The sequence below is a fragment of the Gouania willdenowi genome, chromosome 6 (assembly GCF_900634775.1).
Source record: "Gouania willdenowi chromosome 6, fGouWil2.1, whole genome shotgun sequence".
Taxonomy (NCBI): Eukaryota; Metazoa; Chordata; class Actinopteri; order Blenniiformes; family Gobiesocidae; genus Gouania; species Gouania willdenowi.
The window spans coordinates 32,505,726-32,523,540 of NC_041049.1; the positions used below are offsets into that span (position 1 = coordinate 32,505,726).

The 17,815-nt window shown below is 38.0% G+C and overlaps 2 protein-coding genes across 6 annotated transcripts in view; both read right to left on the reverse strand.

The window, feature by feature from the left end:
- Window positions 1–1,557: 1,557 nt before the first annotated feature.
- On the reverse strand, window positions 1,558–7,801 carry mansc4 (MANSC domain containing 4). The gene is made up of 3 exons (XM_028450681.1): window positions 7,371–7,801; window positions 5,280–5,414; window positions 1,558–2,793 (listed from the first exon to the last, which is right to left on the reverse strand). Exons 1-3 carry the CDS (start codon window positions 7,594–7,596, stop codon window positions 2,111–2,113), a joined length of 1,044 nt encoding a protein of 347 aa, XP_028306482.1. The 5' UTR covers window positions 7,597–7,801; the 3' UTR covers window positions 1,558–2,110.
- Window positions 7,802–10,068: 2,267 nt separating this feature from the next.
- Window positions 10,069–17,815, reverse strand: part of tead4 (TEA domain transcription factor 4) — a 54,500-nt gene continuing 46,753 nt past the window's right edge. For 3 of the 5 annotated variants that reach the window (XM_028450653.1, XM_028450655.1, XM_028450654.1), the window contains 3 exons: window positions 17,193–17,333; window positions 14,148–14,300; window positions 10,069–11,153 (listed from right to left, as the gene is read on the reverse strand). In XM_028450653.1, coding sequence (XP_028306454.1) covers window positions 11,040–11,153; window positions 14,148–14,300; window positions 17,193–17,333 — 408 coding nt within the window. In that variant the 3' untranslated portion in view covers window positions 10,069–11,039. The remainder of the gene's footprint in view (window positions 11,154–14,147; window positions 14,301–17,192; window positions 17,334–17,815) is intronic. The other 2 variants (XM_028450657.1, XM_028450656.1) reach the window with 1 other exon arrangement.

Sequence of the window (17,815 nt, forward strand, 5' to 3'; positions counted from 1 at the left end):
GAGTACATAACCAAAAAAGAAAACGAAAGATACGTAAAACATGCACGATATGTGATAAAGGAACCAGAGGTGGTGTAATGAATCTACTGGTGCTCCTCGTTTCTTGTGATCAACTTCTGTCTGTGTTGACGGCTGCCATTAGTGTCAAGCAGTATTATACCGTGCAAAAAATATATTTTTACTGCCCTCAGAAATGCTGCGTTCACACCGAATGCCGCACGAAAATTACCGCAGGGTAAAAAATGTCCCCATTCGCATCATACTCACGTCTGAAGTTAAGCCCCGCCCACCAGCGACACGTCCAACTCGGTGAGTTTCACTACCTGCTGAAGAAAGGAGCGGCGCTCCTTTTTATCCTCTCATAAACATAAACCACCAGTGAAAAAAGCCGGTGTGATTAGCGGCTAATGCTACCACCTCCTCGCTGGTCCGGTCCCTGTTATAAAGCCCATGTCCTACAGCTTCAGGTGGTCTCACACAGCTTCTACTCCATGGTTGAATGGTGAACAGACCGGTGTCCGTGTTGAGGGTCTGACGTCATCGTCAACAAAGACACTGATTGGCTTTCATCATGCGAAAAAGCCGTGGGAGTTAAATATTTTCAACTGTTGCGAGTGTGCGGATATGCGTAAAATCGGGAGCGTGCTCGCACCGTCAACGCACTTGACGGTGCGAGCACTCATCCGGTTTGAACGCAGCATAATAATAATAAGCGTCAAATGGTAGAAGTTCTAACATCTGTTCCTCACTCCAGCCTCACAGTCTATAAGTCACCACTTTATTTGGATACTATAGACCCTTTGATTGTTTGTAAACATTGTGACGTATTTTGTTGGGCAGGGCAGCCTTAGCCTGGAGGCAAAACCACAATTGTCTTTGTCTTTTCTAGGAATGAGTGTCCGCTAGAATCCTGTAAAACTTTAATTTACATCCACTTACGTTATTCCTCCTATTGTGGCACCCAAACACATCAAGACGACTTTCTAAAGCTGTAATATTACTAGCCTCCACAGTCTTTAGCCAGCGGCGTTTCCTGTTTTTGCCTCCAGCTAGAATTGACGTCACTCATGACTTGGGACGTTAACAGTGTAGGGAACGTTACTTTAAAAAAGTAATTAGTTATAGTTACTCACTACTTGTTCCAAAAAGAAACTGAGTTAGTAACTGAATTACTCTATAATAAAAGTAACTCATTACCAAGGAAAGTAACTATTTGCGTTACTGTTAAAAAAAAAAAAAAAAAAAGTTGCTCTATGTCAAATAATTCTGATTTTTTTTTTTAGATGTGTCGTTGTGAGGTGTTTCATTAAATTTGAGTTGCTTAAAACGGATGTTGACAAAGTCTTCTCTCCTGGATATAATGAACACTTCACATACACGTTCTTGTTTTTGACCATAATTAATTTAAAGTAGTGTTTGTATCGTCACCTTAAAAATGACAACTTTTCATTGGACTGCTCCACGCTCACCATCTCTGTTGCTTCATCCAATCTGCTCTGTGTGTGTGTGTGTGTGTGTGTGTGTGTGTGTGTGTGTGTGTGTGTGTGTGTGTGTGTGTGTGTGTGTGTGTGTGTGTGTGTGTGTGTGTGTGTGTGTGTGTGTGTGTTGGCACATGAGTAAAAACACTGGCTCTGATTGGCTACCATGGAACATGACGCCGCCTTAGCTAATCATAATTACTCACCTTGTTTCTAACCCGCCTCCTCACTACAGCTGAGTAACATTCAGTAACGATAATGGCGTTGTAACGGCATAAAAAGTAATTAGTTAGATTACCCCGTTACTGAAAAACTAACGCCGTTATTTTAAACGCCGTTATTCCAAACACTGGACATTAAGGGCTCTATTTGGACACTCAGACAAAATGTGACGTGCTTAAGTTCTCACTCTAATTTCCCTGTAAATATCCAAATATCTCCTAAACAGAACAAGATTTAATTTTAAAACAGAAAAACTTCGCTTTTCTAGATTTTGTGGTTTCTGTATTGCTGTATTGGTTTTAAGTCGGTAAAACAAAATAACCACACCATTTATTTGTTATTTGAGTTTAAAATGCAATAGAGAATGAAGGGTACACAGATTCTATCCCCTCAGAGTGAACTGTGGATCTTCATTTTCCCATTTCCTCTCTCTGTGGAGTCTCTCTTACGAGAACATACTTAACCGGACGTGTGGAGCCTTGCGTCCCCCTTCCTAAAGTGTGGTAGTTTCCCTTCCTCTTCCTCCGACCCCTCCAGCTTAGCAGCAGCAGAGCTGAGCAGCAGCAGCAGCTGAGCAGCACTATGATAAAGACACAGACCGTCACCTGCAGAGTGTGAGCAGTCACATTCCAGCCACCATCTGATCCAGCTGAGGTGTCCTCTTTCCCTGTGCTGTGGTTGGAATTCTGCTTGCTGCTCTCCAAGTTACCCAAAAGCATTGTAGAGGTTGGTGAGCTGGTGTTTATCAGATGGGAAGGCGCTGGCTGTGCAGTTGAAGCTGAAAAAGTCTCATGTTTGTGCAGACTGAGGGTGGTGACTGTCGGAAAACGTGAGGTGTTTTTAGCTTTATCACCTGGAAAAGCTTCCTCAGTAGGAGAGACGGTAGGCGTAGCTGTGGGGAACGTGCTGGACTGTCTGCTGATGGTGCTCGCTGTGATGGTAGTGGACGGTGCAGCAGGTGGAGGCGGGAAAATGAAGTGGCGTTTGTCTGAGGGCAGCAGGTCTGAGGCGTTTATTCGGCTGTAGTGGTGAGGTATGAGCCGTACGTTAGAGGTGAAGTACTTCCCAAACACCAACAGGTCTGGATCCACACCTACAGATACAATAAGACACAATGTTCATACTTTAACCTTAATGTCATCAATTGCTTTGAACCAGCTATAACACTGCTGGTTCAAAAATCTGACCATGAGGAGCCAGTATTCCTGGTTCAGGCAGAACTCTGTCAGTCAACCTAAGCGCCCTCAGTTCCTGAAAACTATATTTCAATTCCTTTGAATGACAAATAAAGTCGCACTTTATAATAAATCTTAACCCATTATATGAAGCACTTTACAAAGCAGAGCGTCCCAGTACCGACCCACAGCAGGTCAGAGAGGAGGGCAGACCCACACCACTCCAGTTTGCAAATGAATTATGCATGTTCTCTCCACTATGGATAAGCTTGTCCAAGGTTTACACACAATTTACTCCATCTGTTATCACTCTGACACCAGTGCATGGGGCAGACTGTGCGTGGTTTGCAGACGTCCACTTTGACGTACATTCTTCCTGAGTATGTTTGTGCTTTTAGACCAGGGGTCACCAACTTTTCTGAAACTGTGAGCTACTTCAAAGTTAGTCCAAAGAGCTACCAGTTTAAAAAAAGCACTACATTTTCACGTTTTCACTTTTAACTTAATTTCATCAATGCAATTGTTTCATTTTCATTAAATTCCACAGGAAATCATCATGTTCCTCTTTTACTAGTCACCAACACCCTTAAATATCATAAAAATGTAAAGTTTGTACAATTTAACCATTTTTTAATATTCTACAAAAATCTACTTCACACTTTTTAAAAAAAACATATCACAACCCATGTACCAAATCTGTGACACCTAAAACACACTGTTAATCACAATGTTTCAATGTAAAAAAAACTTTTAAAGATGGTTAATTTAATGCTGAAACATATACAGTGCAGCAGTATGTAACTTTACTAAGGCACTGACCACATCTGTGTGGGTTTGACATCACATTTTGGATGGAGCTCATTGGTGATTAGGAATCGACTGATATGGATTTTTTAGGGCCGGTGCCGATACGATTTTTTTCCCCATCAGCCGATGACCGATACGGACTGCAGATTTTCTTGAGCCGATAGATGATAACAAATGGTACAAGTCTCAATTAAAAAAAAGCAACATACAGTATATTGAAATGAACAAAGGTGAGGTAGAACAACACCAAGTAAAAAATAATTAACAAATAATAAAAACAGCTGATGTAGAACAATAACAATTAAAAAATAGACATTTTATGAATATATTATGAAAGAGAACTGTTCGTCCTTGTCCTGAAAATAGCTTTGACAAAAGTTGGCCTGACTGAAGATATATTTCATTTACAGGATTATTGAGTATCAATGTACATAATTAAAGTATTAAACACAAAAAGAAACCATGAATAATAGCCCATTCCAACACAACCCCAGAACATAAATTAGCAGAGGAAAATAACGTGATGACAGATGTGCATTAAGCAACAAACTGTTCAAGTTTCTGTTCTAAATTGTATCAACATTAACAGGAATAAATATTCATATTCAAGGAGTAAACTGCTTCTCAAAGTTAAAAACTTCTCAGCTCAGCGCTGAGTGAGAAGCAGAGAGAGGGAAAAAACACACACACCCCAAACCTCCATCAGCTGCTCTTTAACTAGAAGTGTGACACAACACGTGGACCCACGGAACCGCTGAGTTAAACAGTTAAAAGATGCTTTGAACATTAAAACCTGCCGTTGGGATTGAAGAGCTTGCTTCACGCTCTGCTAGTGGGGGGAGGGGCTCTGCATCCTCTGTCTCCAGCAACACGGAGCCCTGTAGCAGCCGCTATGTTTATAAAGTGGATCGGCGAATGCAGCAGCGATACACGTAAAACAGGCAAAAATCGTCCGATGAATCGGTCGATCTCTATCGATGACTTGTGCTGCTGTTAAAACTGAGGGCACCTGCTTTAGACTGTTGCTTCTTCACATCGTTCTTCCTTTTTCCACTTTGCCATGTAACCGTTGTACCTAAAGCTGTGATGGGGACTTTTCCTGTCGATACGTCCCCAATTGAACCTTCACTATCGATCGTGAACGTGCACTGAGCCAATAGTAATGCCCCAAACCACTCATGGAACACTTAGTTCATAAAAAGATCTCTGACTCACTGAAAAAGAGCGTCACGCTCCTTGATTTCTAAAGCTTGAATACAGAGCCAGAGGTCCTGTGTCCTTACTTTGAATTACAAAATGCTCAAAGGTTAGTGTTGATTTTTAAATAAATGATTCTTAAAAACCTTCCATACTGCAGTTTTAATGTGACTAATGTGATAGTGGTCCTGGTATTTTTTAACATGGACAGAAGCCTTCTTTGCATACTTGGTCTTGAGGAAGACGCGTCCATTTCTGAATAGCCGAATGTCGAACATGTTCTATCATCCTATATATGCAGTTTATATATCTATGCTATAGACATATAGACTATGGATGTATGTGCATATATGCAAATTGGGTTTTGTCTGTTATTAAAAAAATGAAAAATAAATCTCACCATTTGTGATGTTGTAGAGAACAGCTGTGCCTCTGTGAGTCAGAATGCAGCTCCCTAGTGCTGGACAGTGCAGGTGGAAACAGTTCACTTTCTCCTCAACACTCTCATAGTGAAACACAGCCAGGTTACAGGAAACTGGAGGATAGGAGAGCTTTAGGTTAATGGGGAGGCCTCAAGTTTTTAAAGGGACTTTATTTGACTGATTGTTTATTTTGAGTGAGTAACAACACAAATGACCTGCCAATAACAGCTTCCGAGAACAATAACAACAGTATATACATTAATGAACTACAATGTGTGGGAAAAATAGAGCAAAATACATTGATGGTGGTGTTATAATAATGACATACCAACAGTGGTAACACTCAAAAGAAGTCCCACAATGTGCAAGATTGATTACATGTCATTTAAGCCTTGACTCTGGAAGATGGATGGTGTTAATAATGTTGGCTTGAGTGACACTAGAAAAAGAAGAAGAGGAGTAACAGGCAATAGATAGTTATGCAGGTCTCTGAGTGACAGTAATAATGTATATAATGACAGATAGTCTCATCAATTACTTCATTTATTTATTTTCCCATGCCTGTATTTGTCATCCTAGGTTTTCATTGCATGTAATGAAAACTTTTCCAGAAAAATGTGCATGTTTTTCTCTAGCAAAAAAGAAATTACTTGATCATATTGCATACTACCATTAGCAACTCTCCCTAAGGAAGGGTACAGGACAACTGGCCTTGCCATCATAGGCAGTAAAATCAAACAAATTTACATCATATTTTATAAAGTTGGTTAGATGTTGGTTTCTTAGTGTGTTGAAATATATGTAATGCTCAGAAGGATTTGTTTTGTTAGTGTATTCCTTTTAATTCGTTTTTCTCACTATTATTGCAAATTAAGGGTGGCTTTTTTTATTTCTAATCTTGAGTGTGTTTTGTCCTCTGTGGAATATGGGGATTTATAATGTTTATTTTTAGTTACAAATGATAATCATACTACATATTACCAGCAACTCACAAAACAACAGCAAAAAGACACAACATGGGAGAAAGATATATACTGAATAATAAAAGGATACACACATTAAGAGAGACAAATACTTCATATTACCAGAAATACACAAAATGACAACAAACACACTAAATGAGAGAAAAATAAACAAGGTCACTACAAAATATACAAAAATAATGACATACGAAACAACCAAAAACACACAAAATAAGACATAAACATACTAAAAAACAAAACAAAAACACAAAATGATGATAGAAATGATCTTGATTAGAACATGAACTGAATATACAAGGGTCAGTCTTGGTCCCTCATCAGGAGGGTAATGACTGGAAATCTGAATCAGACATACCTTATCTATCCCAGAGGGAAATTACTTGTGTTACAGATGCTCAAGAAATATTACAAATACAAATAATAAACACTAAAACAAAGAAAGAGAAAGAAAGAAAGAAAAGTGTACATAATTAAGTAAAATGCTGTTAATTAAATACAAGTGCACACATTACAGTAAAAAAATAAATAATAGTAAGATAAATAATAACAATACAAATATACAATTGTACAAATATAATACAGATATTTACAATCAAAGCTGCCCAGTTACAGTGCTGAATTGTACAGTAAACTATAGGAATAAATCTATTCAGGAGTCACTAACTGTTTTATTCCACTTATTTACAAAACGACATTCTTTACACTGTGTGTGTTATCACTCATTCATTACATCATTATGCTCGAGAGTTGTTTTTTCACAGAACTCTGATTAAAATGTAAAGTCTTTTCTAAGACTTCGAAAATTACAAACCCATTAGTGTATTTAAAAATGTCCATGGGTACTTGGCTTTAGAAATAAGAAGGAAAAAGGGTACTTGGACCAAAGAAGTTTGAGAACCACTGGAATATATAGCATTCAGTTAAATAGCTTTTATGCTTGTTTGTTTGTTTGTTTGTTTGGTAAATGTCATGCTTTGTTAAGCGAATAAGTACAGCTGGAAAATAAAAGTTGAGTTGACTGTTTAACTTGGTCGCATATATAATGTAAATGAATCCAAAGGAATGCTTGGATCAGGTGGAACTCACAGTTGTGCGTCAGGCAGCAGGTCCTGCTGCAGCGCAGGGCGCTCTCTGCCTGGTATCTCTGCAGAACCTGCGCTCCTCTCTGCTCAGACTCCTGAAGGTCGATGAACAGCCCCGGGAAGCGTCGGATCCAGCAGTTGCTGTAGTAGGAGGTCTGTGAGCAGCTGGACACACAGCGGTACTGGTACACCAGGGTCAGCACCGCCAGCCCAAACCATACAGCGTTCATAGTGCGTAATGGACGTCACGGGCCGCGATGGACACCAACATGCTGGGTGTACCCGGCCAACAGCAGATGGATAGCGATAGACTGTAGACTGGGGGTAGACGTCTGGTTTTACTGGTTCCAGGTGAGTCTCTGTTTCCTGGAGGGGTGGAGACAGAGCCTTGCGTAAAGTCTGCGCCACTGTGATGCCATCCATGGAAGATTTGCACCTGCTTTCAAACCTACCTCACAAAATACATTTATCAGAAATATTTTCAATCAGACCTCAAACCCATTAGTTTTATATAAAAATGCAATATCCTAACACTTTTTCTAAGACTTCGAAAATGACAAACCCATTATTTAAACTATTCTATTCACCTTAAATTGAAAGAAACCAATTTTAAGATATTGCATGGCATCTACCCATCTAGTGCTCTGCTGTAGCAAAGATTTGGTTTTGTAACAAGTTATTGTATATTTTGTTGTGAAGATCCCACTAAACATCTCTTCTTCCACTGCACATTTTCACAATCTCTATCTGTTCATGACTGAACACAGAGATACTCAAAGCAAAATACTAAAAACTCAAACCACATTTTAATGCCTTCAACAACTCATTTTTACAATATTTTATTTCCCTTAAAATACTAAAATAATTTACACTGACAGAAATACCATAGCCCCCTTTAAATCTGTATTCTACTGTACCATTGAATTATTATTAGTTTATTTTATATTTCTCTTCATTTGTATATTGTTGTTTTTAGGGTTTTTTTTAAATGTATTTTTTCTTCATTTTTGTGTCTGTTGTTCCTGTGTGGTGACTGAACTTGTAGTTTTGACATTATTTGCTATCCTAACTATTGTTATTTTTTATCATTGTATATGACATTCAAGTGCCTGTTATCTGTATATAATCTGCACTTTTGCTCAATAAAAAAAAATAAAAAAATGGATGACTACCTAATTATACTAAACAACAGTAGCCTGATGAACACTCAAACACTGTTCACTATTAAAAAAACAAGCATCACCCTCCAAACTAGGGTAAATATTGTGGCAAACCATTATGCTTTATGAAACAACTTTACTGGAAATGAATATGATCCTTGAAGGTGATGTACGTTATTATTTTTTTCAGTTTTTCTACTGAGAAAAGCAGAATAAATATTAATTTGCATATTTTTTTCAAAGTAGTTATTTCTAATATTTGTTGAAAAAGCTGCTAAATAAAAGCAGAAGACTTGACTTCCTCTCAGCGTCACTAACTCCTAAACGTTTTGGTTTATCACTAAACATATTTTTTATTGTGCCATACAGTGATAATATGTAATATTAGTTGGTAAAAAAAAAAACAAAAAACATCTCAATCTTTTCTACATTAAAAAAAAAATACAAATAAACATTCTTCTTTATATACATTTGGGTTGTGGCTGGTTGTTAAGGGTCCCAAAGCTGATAATAATTGTGTTAGAAGAAGGAAGGATTTGAATCAGGAACCATGTTCTGATGGTTGTTAAGTCAGATCTATTAACATTTAATTTTAAAGCATTAGACACAATAATCTTACTGCCATAGAAGAGAAACAAAGTGTCCGTAAAGTTTCTCAAATGGGAACAAATGTATGGGAAATTCAATATTCTTGCAGAAACCGCAAAATGAATTTCTACGTTCATGGATTTTAGGCCAAAAAAAAAAAAAAACCGGAGATGTGTTTTTTTCTCCTTTCCCACACATGCAGGACAACACTTTAGTTTCAGTGGGTTTGGATATGGGAGAGTAACTGCACTTAGTTCACACTGAGTTTATAAAAGCATGTCCTTTTCTCCAGGTTTGAGATTTTGGCTTCATTGTCTCTCTGCAGCTGTCTCATTTTACACCTCACAAAGCTGAAAGCAGCTTTTAGAACATGGGGCACAAGGTAAGAAAAGTTGTTGTTTTTTTTTCTCCCCTCATTTTCTGTTCTGTGTTTTAACCATTCACCTTTGAATCATTCAGAAACATATCCTCTCCACTGTTTCAGAGTAGGTCAAGATATCTTCACTGACCCAAAGCTTTGTCACTTTAAACCAGAGCACACACTGAAAAGGGACAAAAAGAGTGTAATGATGTGGAGGTACCACTAGATAGCAACAGTTTACAACTACAAATAAGCTGCTGAGCTTCTGAATAATTTCAGACAAAATATATTATGTACTTTTATATTCTCTAACTATATATTATCTCTACCCTCCACTCATTTTGTTCGATTAAATCATTTAAAGTAATTAATTTTAATAATTTGAAAAATAAATCCCATTTACTTTCTCACTCGTTCAGATTTTCTTTTTATTTATCCATCTATTTTTCTGACCTGCTTGCTGCTTTTCAGGGTGACAGGGGTCTGATGTGTTTTTTTTTTCTTTTCTTTTTTTAAATGTATTAGCTAATAATTTATGTAATAGAGTTAAACATTTAAAATGTTATATTAAAGCCAGAAGTGGAAGTGATCTGTTAGTCATGAGCTCTGGGTAATGACTGAAAAATCCCGATTTCGTGGCCAAGTTCATCCATAGATATAGGGTGAGGAGCTCAAAGCAGAGTTGCTACTCCTCCATGTCAGTTTTGCTTGTTTATCTTGTGAGGATAGTTTCATGATGCTGAGGTTTCCATGGGCATGTCCATCTGAGAGGAGAAAAATTAAAAGATTTCATAGCTCAGATAAATCATCCTCATCTGTGCTACTAAAAAGGAGAAGGCCAGCTCTGAGTTGTTGGTGCAGCATTTGATTCATTTCGTAGCCATGCCAGTTTGTGATACATATTAAAATGACTACCTTGTTTAAGTTTTACAGAAAAAGCAGGCAAATGACTCCACAACAGCAAGAAGTTATGTAAAGAAACATATATTTTCCTCAGACACTTCAGGGCAGAATACAGTGTAATCAGATTACAGATCCAAAGCAGGTTCAAGTTATCAGTGTTATTTTTATGTGCCTTCTGTAGTCAGATATACGCTTCAATTATAAACAATAACACAGTACAGGACAAATTGAACAAATACCACATCTCAGTCTGTTACTCAAGAGAACACAAAACATTGGCACTAAACAGTGACTCTTCTTAATGGACGTGAAAAGTAGGAAACTCCACTTCATCTGACGCTCTGATGCACTTACAGTCACATCACCAGGGGGCAGCCTGAGGCAGCTGCAAAGCAGCAAACATTTTCTTTCTGCACATGCATGTGTGTAACCGAACCTAAAATCAAAACAAGCTCAAGTAAAAATGAGATGAAAAACACCACCAAGGACGACTCTCATGCAGCTCTGCCTGGCTTCGTTTGTCTTCTCCGCTTTCCCACTCTGTCCCTTCAGCTTCCAACACTCCCAGCATGTCTGAGAGGCCTGAGAAACAATGACTGGGATGTTTCAGCTTACATTTGGAAGTAGTCCACTGTATCCAGATGATGAGACTCAAGCATCATCAGTCTTTGACTAGCCTGTAAATATGATGCTGTGCGCCGTGCTCACTGGTGGACACCTCAAAGACGTAGGCTATGCACAGAAGGGTCTCCAGTGTGTCTCTGTTAGTCACTACCTGTAGAAACACCAAATCATACCAGTTATCAGAGGAAAAACACAAAAAACCTGTCAACATCTGAGTTACAAACTACATTTGTTGCTTTTTTAGGGATTCTCCACTGTTTTTACCTTTGAAATGTCTTTATTAGAAGATCTATGCCTAACATAACTCATTATTTTGCACCATATTTGTTTTATTAATTTTTTAAAGTGGGACTGCTGTACCGTTTTAGAGTCTGTGTGCCGCCATGTTGAAATGACGTCATTGATGATGTGAATCGCCCCTTTCAGTCCATTTGTAAAAACAATGGAGCATCCCTTTAATGGTCTCCCACAGGTTTATTGGTTTATGACTGACTGTAAGCTTTAGCTCCCCAATAGTTTAAAAAATGTCAACATAAGCTTCCAGACAGAAGCTGCTGGAGTGTGCTATAATTCAATAGTGGCTGCTCTGCCCTACATTATAAACTGTGATCAGGTATTTGAGAGGAGCTCAAAGTATTGTTATTATTTTTTATACTAGACGAAAGCTATGACAAAAACGTTAACAAAATTATCACTGCACTATAGAGCATTTTCATCCACTTTCTACTCTTTGACAATGATGCTGAGAAACTTTAGCAATACAGGAGCGTGACCCTGGACTTCAGCCAATCAGAGATCTTTCTACCAACAGAGCTACCCATGAGCTGTTTCGGAAGTTACTATTGGCTGCTCGAGCTGCTCTTCAAAAGTTCACAATCTGAGAGTAGTAAAATGCAATGGCAGATCTTCCATCAGAATTCTCTAATGCAACTTTTGGCACAGCGGTTACTCGGCAAAGCAAGAAGAAAAAGGAAGAGTGAGGTGGAGAAGCAACAAGAATAAAGGCACAAACATGTTCGGGAGGAACAGACTCCGCGGAGGTTCCTATGAGTCGGTATGTGCGGCGGACTGCGCACACAATGCTTATTCGGTTCGTACGCAGTCTGCCCAACGAGTCAGAGAGTGAGGATAACAGGTGGGATAAATCGCATGTAAACCTAAGAGAAACATCATCTATGGTGGAGAGAATAGACCCAATTCATCTGCAGTGCGGATGTGGAGTCTGTCTGCTCTGATCAGCTGGGCTCAGCTGCTTGTGTTTGAGGAGCCGCTGTGACTCTGAGCCTCTTACTGTCCTCACAGCAGCGAGTGATACATGCTTTCATGTCTCTAAAACATCGGAAAACTCTCCAATAACTCACAAGATAAGTCCCTACATTTGTCACTAATCTCTCTTGAGAATAAAGTTCACAGTGTTCACACAAGCGTTTACCTGAAGACCGGTAAATTTTGTTCAGGAAGGGCGGGGGAGCGTGGACCATCTCAAGATTCTACATACTGCAGCTTTAAGTACATTTTAAAAGATGTAAAGTAATTTGTTACATTTCTACACCCAACCATTAAGTTCCAATTGAGCAAGATCTGGTTTCTTCCTTTTTATGTTCATAAATGAGATGGTTACTGTAAGCAAGGGAACCGTGGCAAGATTTATTCCCAAAAATAAGTATGGTAAATGAAAGTAACTAGTAACTTTTACTTTGAGTACTAATTAATTGACAGTACTTTACTTGAGTAGGACATATCATTACTCTTTACACCCCTGCATAAACTAAAGCTGCTAAGTAGAAAGAAGATTTATACCAATATGTTGTTTTTTCTTTTGAATACCTTATCACTAAGACTATGTTGAAAAATTAGCTTATGTTAAGTGCGAATAAATAGAACAAATAAACAAAAAAAAAACCAAAACTTTAAAAATAGAGACCTTTTTCTTGTTTTGTCACAGGTGATTCCTCACTGAAGACGGATTTCCAACACACTAATGTGTCTCAAATGACAAGTTGAAATTTAATATCTGTATATTAGGGGATTAGCAATGTGTCTCAGAAGTATGTAGGCCTCTGTGTGTGAGTCGGAATGTTTAGTATAAAGTATAAATAAGTTTTATAAGATTTCCTTCCACAGTGCGAAAACATGGAATCATCGATGAGTCTAGTCTAAACTATTTAGTGTTTGTAGCAGGACAGCACACACAGCACTGAATGCAGCAGTCATACAGACATTGGCACATTGTGTGTGTGTGTGTGTGTGTGTGTGTGTGTGTGTGTGTGTGTGTGTGTGTGTGTGTGTGTGTGTGTGTGTGTGTGTGTGTGTGTGTGTGTGTGAGCTGTTAGTCACAGTGAGAGCTAAATAAGATCATTGAAACACACTAAAGACATACTGTGCAACAGTCATTGGCTCAATGATGTTCTTCATTGTACACCATCACGTTACTTTTTAACAAAATAAACTGTTACTTATACTTTTTTCCATGTCATTACTTTATCAGTGGGAAAAATAACCCATTACTGTCCTCTCGTGTTAGAAGTGTAAAAGAATGGCATCCTAAATAAATGGGTAACTTCGCTTTGAGAATAAATCAAAATGTTTATCATTTTCTATAAAAAAAAAAAGTCAGGAATCTGACCACAGACCAGTCTAGAACGGTGGTTCCCAACCAGGGGTATGTGTACGGGAGTAAAAAAACATACTTTCTTGTCATTTATTGAAACAGGATTATTTTATGCTGTAGAGGGCATTTTATCACACTTCTGACGACTGAAGACAATAATTGTCTACATTTTACAAGGGAGACTGTATTTACTTACTATTGAAGTAATCACATAAAAGTTTTAGTTTAGCTAAATTCCACTTTAAATGTCACTTATTGTTTTGAATTTGCAGTTTAACCCTTAGGGAACCAATGTTTGAGACACATTAGGGGTTTAGGAGAGCCCACTTATCCACTAAAGCAAAAGCATAGGATTTATGGCGAAGGAACTGATGATATGAAGAGGGGGTACACATGATTTAACAAAAATGTGAAGAGGGTACATGGGACACATAATATTGGGAACCACTGGTCTAGAGAACCACTGATGTGTTAGAAGCCTTAAGCATAGGATGCTAAATGTGGCCTCACACACTTCATGCTTCCTACATTTACCTGTAGAATGGTAAAGTTTTCCAGGACGCTGTTCATCATGTACTTCTCCGGCAGGTGTTTCAGTTTGTGGATGAAGTTGATCATGTATTCACATAATGGGGAACGATGGATACGAAACAAGTAGTGTCCATTCTCAAAACGTGCATACTCTGTCTGTAGAGGAGAAACAAAGAAACGAACAAGGGTGCACCTTTGTATAAGAGAAAAATCATCAGTAACACTAAATAAACTGATACTAAATCAATTACAAAGCAGCACTGAAATATAATTCACTGAAATGACGTTAATAGAAACAGTGATAAGCACTAATGTGTGTAACACAATCTACCCAAAGCAGGGTTGGACGATAAACATATTCCTCGTGACAGCTGTGATCAAATAACTGAGCATTAACCGTCATCACGTGACATGCAGAGGCCCTACCTGGGATCTGTGTGTGTGTATATTGTGTCATATATCAGCTGTGGTGTCAGGGGGAGTCACACCACTGTCCTGCCCACACGTCATTATTATTTAAGTCCTATTGGATGGTGGTGATTAGATATCAATCATGTCTTCATGATCTAAACATTTCAGGCTGTAAACAAACAAATAATAGTAATAATTATTGGCTCTATACCGCTGTTGGTTTGGCAAAGTTTGAAACACACAAACCAGCAGCAACACAAAAGAAAAGATCCACCAGTGGAACTACTTAAGTAAAAGTACTTCTACCTACTGTATATCCATTAACCAGCAGGCTCTCTACAGGGTAGCGACGCCTGATAGGCTCATTTAAAAATATCTCCCACCAATTTACCCTTATACTGTAGTCCATGAGCCAGACCAGATATTGTGTTTCAATGTTTTTTCCTGGAGGTCATATACTCATAGGCTATTAAAAACAGTGAAGCCAAGCTTGGAACATAATTAACTCTTACATATGGAAGACGCATTTCAAACATTTGTCTGTTATGTACCAATTCTGACACAAATAAATTCCACACTTTCAGGCATAAAATGGACTATGCCATTTTTTAGCTGTTATTTGAGCACTACATGGCTGATCAATTTCCATTGGATATGGGTGGATATGGTGTTTTTTTTTTTTTTTTTAACGAGTGCTCATATTTTAAGTAAGGGTCAACCATTCTGACCTTTGGTGACCTTTTAATTTAGCATATTGGTCACATGATGTATTTGTTGAACATACAATTCCAAACATTTTGATGTGCTAATTTGTTGCGATCTGTCCATTCGCTCAAGAGAAATCACACTTTGAATTTGTGATCTTGAATTTGATCCAGTCTTCCATACAGTATATAAGAGTCGATTACTTGCACTAAGCTACTGTCCCAAGCTTGGCTTCTATAATTTTTAATAGTCTATGGGTATATGCCCTTCACAGTGACGTGCAGTCGGGGTAGGCAAGGTAGGCAGTGCCTATCCAAGGGTGAATTGATATTTTGATTATTTGTTTTAATTATAATATAATTATAAATTATTTATTTTTCCATTTCCAATAGCCTACAGCACCTATAAGTTTGAAAATGTCAGCATTTTGTGCGTTTCATAGCCCAAATTACTAAACAGCGCTATTTCCTGGAATGGCTGCCGTCTCACTACGCTGTAAGGCAGAGGGAGGCCACACCCTCTCCCAAAAACACGTTGCTGCTCTGCCTCCGTTCCCATTAGTGTGTTTTTATGTGTTTGCGCATGCGCAGTCAGTTCCCCAAGATGAAAACCATTTACGTAAAAAGGCAGCTCTCTACGCTGCCTTTGGATGTAACCGCGCTATGCTAAATGCTATACCTAAGTTCACAGTACATTAGTGAATAGATGCCATGTGACCGCTGCAGCTACGTTCACTAGCTAGTGGGTGGGATAACACTACAGGCAAGATGACACCCCAGCCTGTAGTGTTTTGAGGAAAAACGACAGCTTTTAAAAGATGGAGACCAACACCTGAGTTACCAGACCTTCAGCAAAGGTAAGATCAGAACATTGTTGGTACTTTCCACAGTGAATGGTACAAAAGGAAGGATTGACTTTGTGGATGCTCCTCACTGAGGATGTTCTGAGTTGTTGTTGTTGTCATTTTCTCTGTGTTTCTGTGTTTCCAACACAAACAACAGATGTGCTCATGAGATATATCTTGTTGGAGAATATGGAGGCTATATTAAATAATTGTTTATGTTTCTTTAATGGTGTTTATGATGTTGATTTTCTTAGATGGCTAAATGCTTGTTCATGTGGATCTTGTTGAGTTTTTTCTTTCGTATTATGAATTTTATATTTTGATAAACGCATTGAGATGACTTTGTTGGAAATTGCTTTATACAAATAAAGTTTAATTGAATTGAATTAACACTTGTCAGCAGAAACATATGAAATTGTCATTGGTGGTCTCGATTTGCAACGTGCCTACCCAACCATAGTGGTCACGGCACGTCACTGATCCTTCAGGAAAACAGTGAAATCTTGCCACCACAGGTTGTACCAATCCGTGAAAATATGTGATGTGGCTCACACACTAATAATGTCAGATATTAACACAGAAACAGATTTAATGTGATCAATGCGTAAGAGCACATGATTACATGAGATCTGATAGTATTTCATCCAAGGTGAAAAAGTTATAGTCTTGTTTTTATTAATTAGCAAAATATAAATATTTTATGATGCAGTTTTTGTTCACATGTATTTTTTTAATTGGTCATAGTCTAGTTATTGTTATTATTTTTTATACTAGACGAAAGCTATGACAAAAAACGTTAACAAAATTATCACTGCACTTTAGAGCATTTTTATCCACTTTCTACTCTTTGACAAAAATGTCAAAGAGTAGAAAGAGGGTGTTTTCATCTCCTGTGTAAGAGATTAACTAGACATTTTTCTTTTTTAACACATGAAAGGTTTTAGGGAATGATTTGTGGTCTTTTCATTAATCTAATTTTAAAATCACCTTTCAAGTTTTTCCTTCACAGCATATTTTTAATGGCTCCTCAGATCTGCAAAAGCTGTAAACATTATTTTTTTTATAATTCTGGATCACGGTCTCCTTACCTCTACCTTCTCCACCACCTGTTTGCCAAATGAGCAGACTTTGGTGGACGAAGTGATGATCATGTTCTCTGAGCTCTCGTACTGGCTGGAAACACCATAGAAGAAGCTAATGTCATCCTGCAGGTTAACGCTGAGATCCGCCTGTGAAGAAAACACATAGCTCAGCATGTTTAGATTGGCTTTCTTCACACCAACACACACCTGTTGTTGCCACCACACAGACCCCATTTGGTCATACTGAATGAGAATATACAAAGAATCGTAGATTCCTCTGTTGATGTACAAAGCTCATAATGATCACGCACTAATATAAGATGTGTTTGTCCCCTGATGTTGAGCATGATACCATAACCATGTCTCTCTCTCTTTGCAGCTGATTGATTATCTCCTATGCTGTTCATGTTTGTTTAAAATAAAATGCTAAACTCTTCATATTTTATTTATAATGAGATGACACTGTTTTACTTGCTGGTGATTGAATATTGAACAACTTTGAATGAGGAGTCAAAAAGGTTGTGATAATAAATAAACAATACACAACAATAGAGGGCCTGATAGTGATCTGCTGTACACCCTGGATCACAAGCCTGCAAAATGAAAACATTAAGTTCAAGAAGAGAGAT

Bases quoted from the DNA above. Each gene is read 5' to 3' on its own strand.
- mansc4 (XM_028450681.1), bottom strand. From the start codon at position 7,596: ATGAACGCTGTATGGTTTGGGCTGGCGGTGCTGACCCTGGTGTACCAG. The intron at 5,415-7,370 runs GTGAGTTCCACC...CCTATCCTCCAG, and splicing joins CTGCTGCCTGACGCACAACT to TTTCCTGTAACCTGGCTGTG. The intron at 2,794-5,279 runs GTGAGATTTATT...TTGTATCTGTAG, and splicing joins TCTCTACAACATCACAAATG to GTGTGGATCCAGACCTGTTG.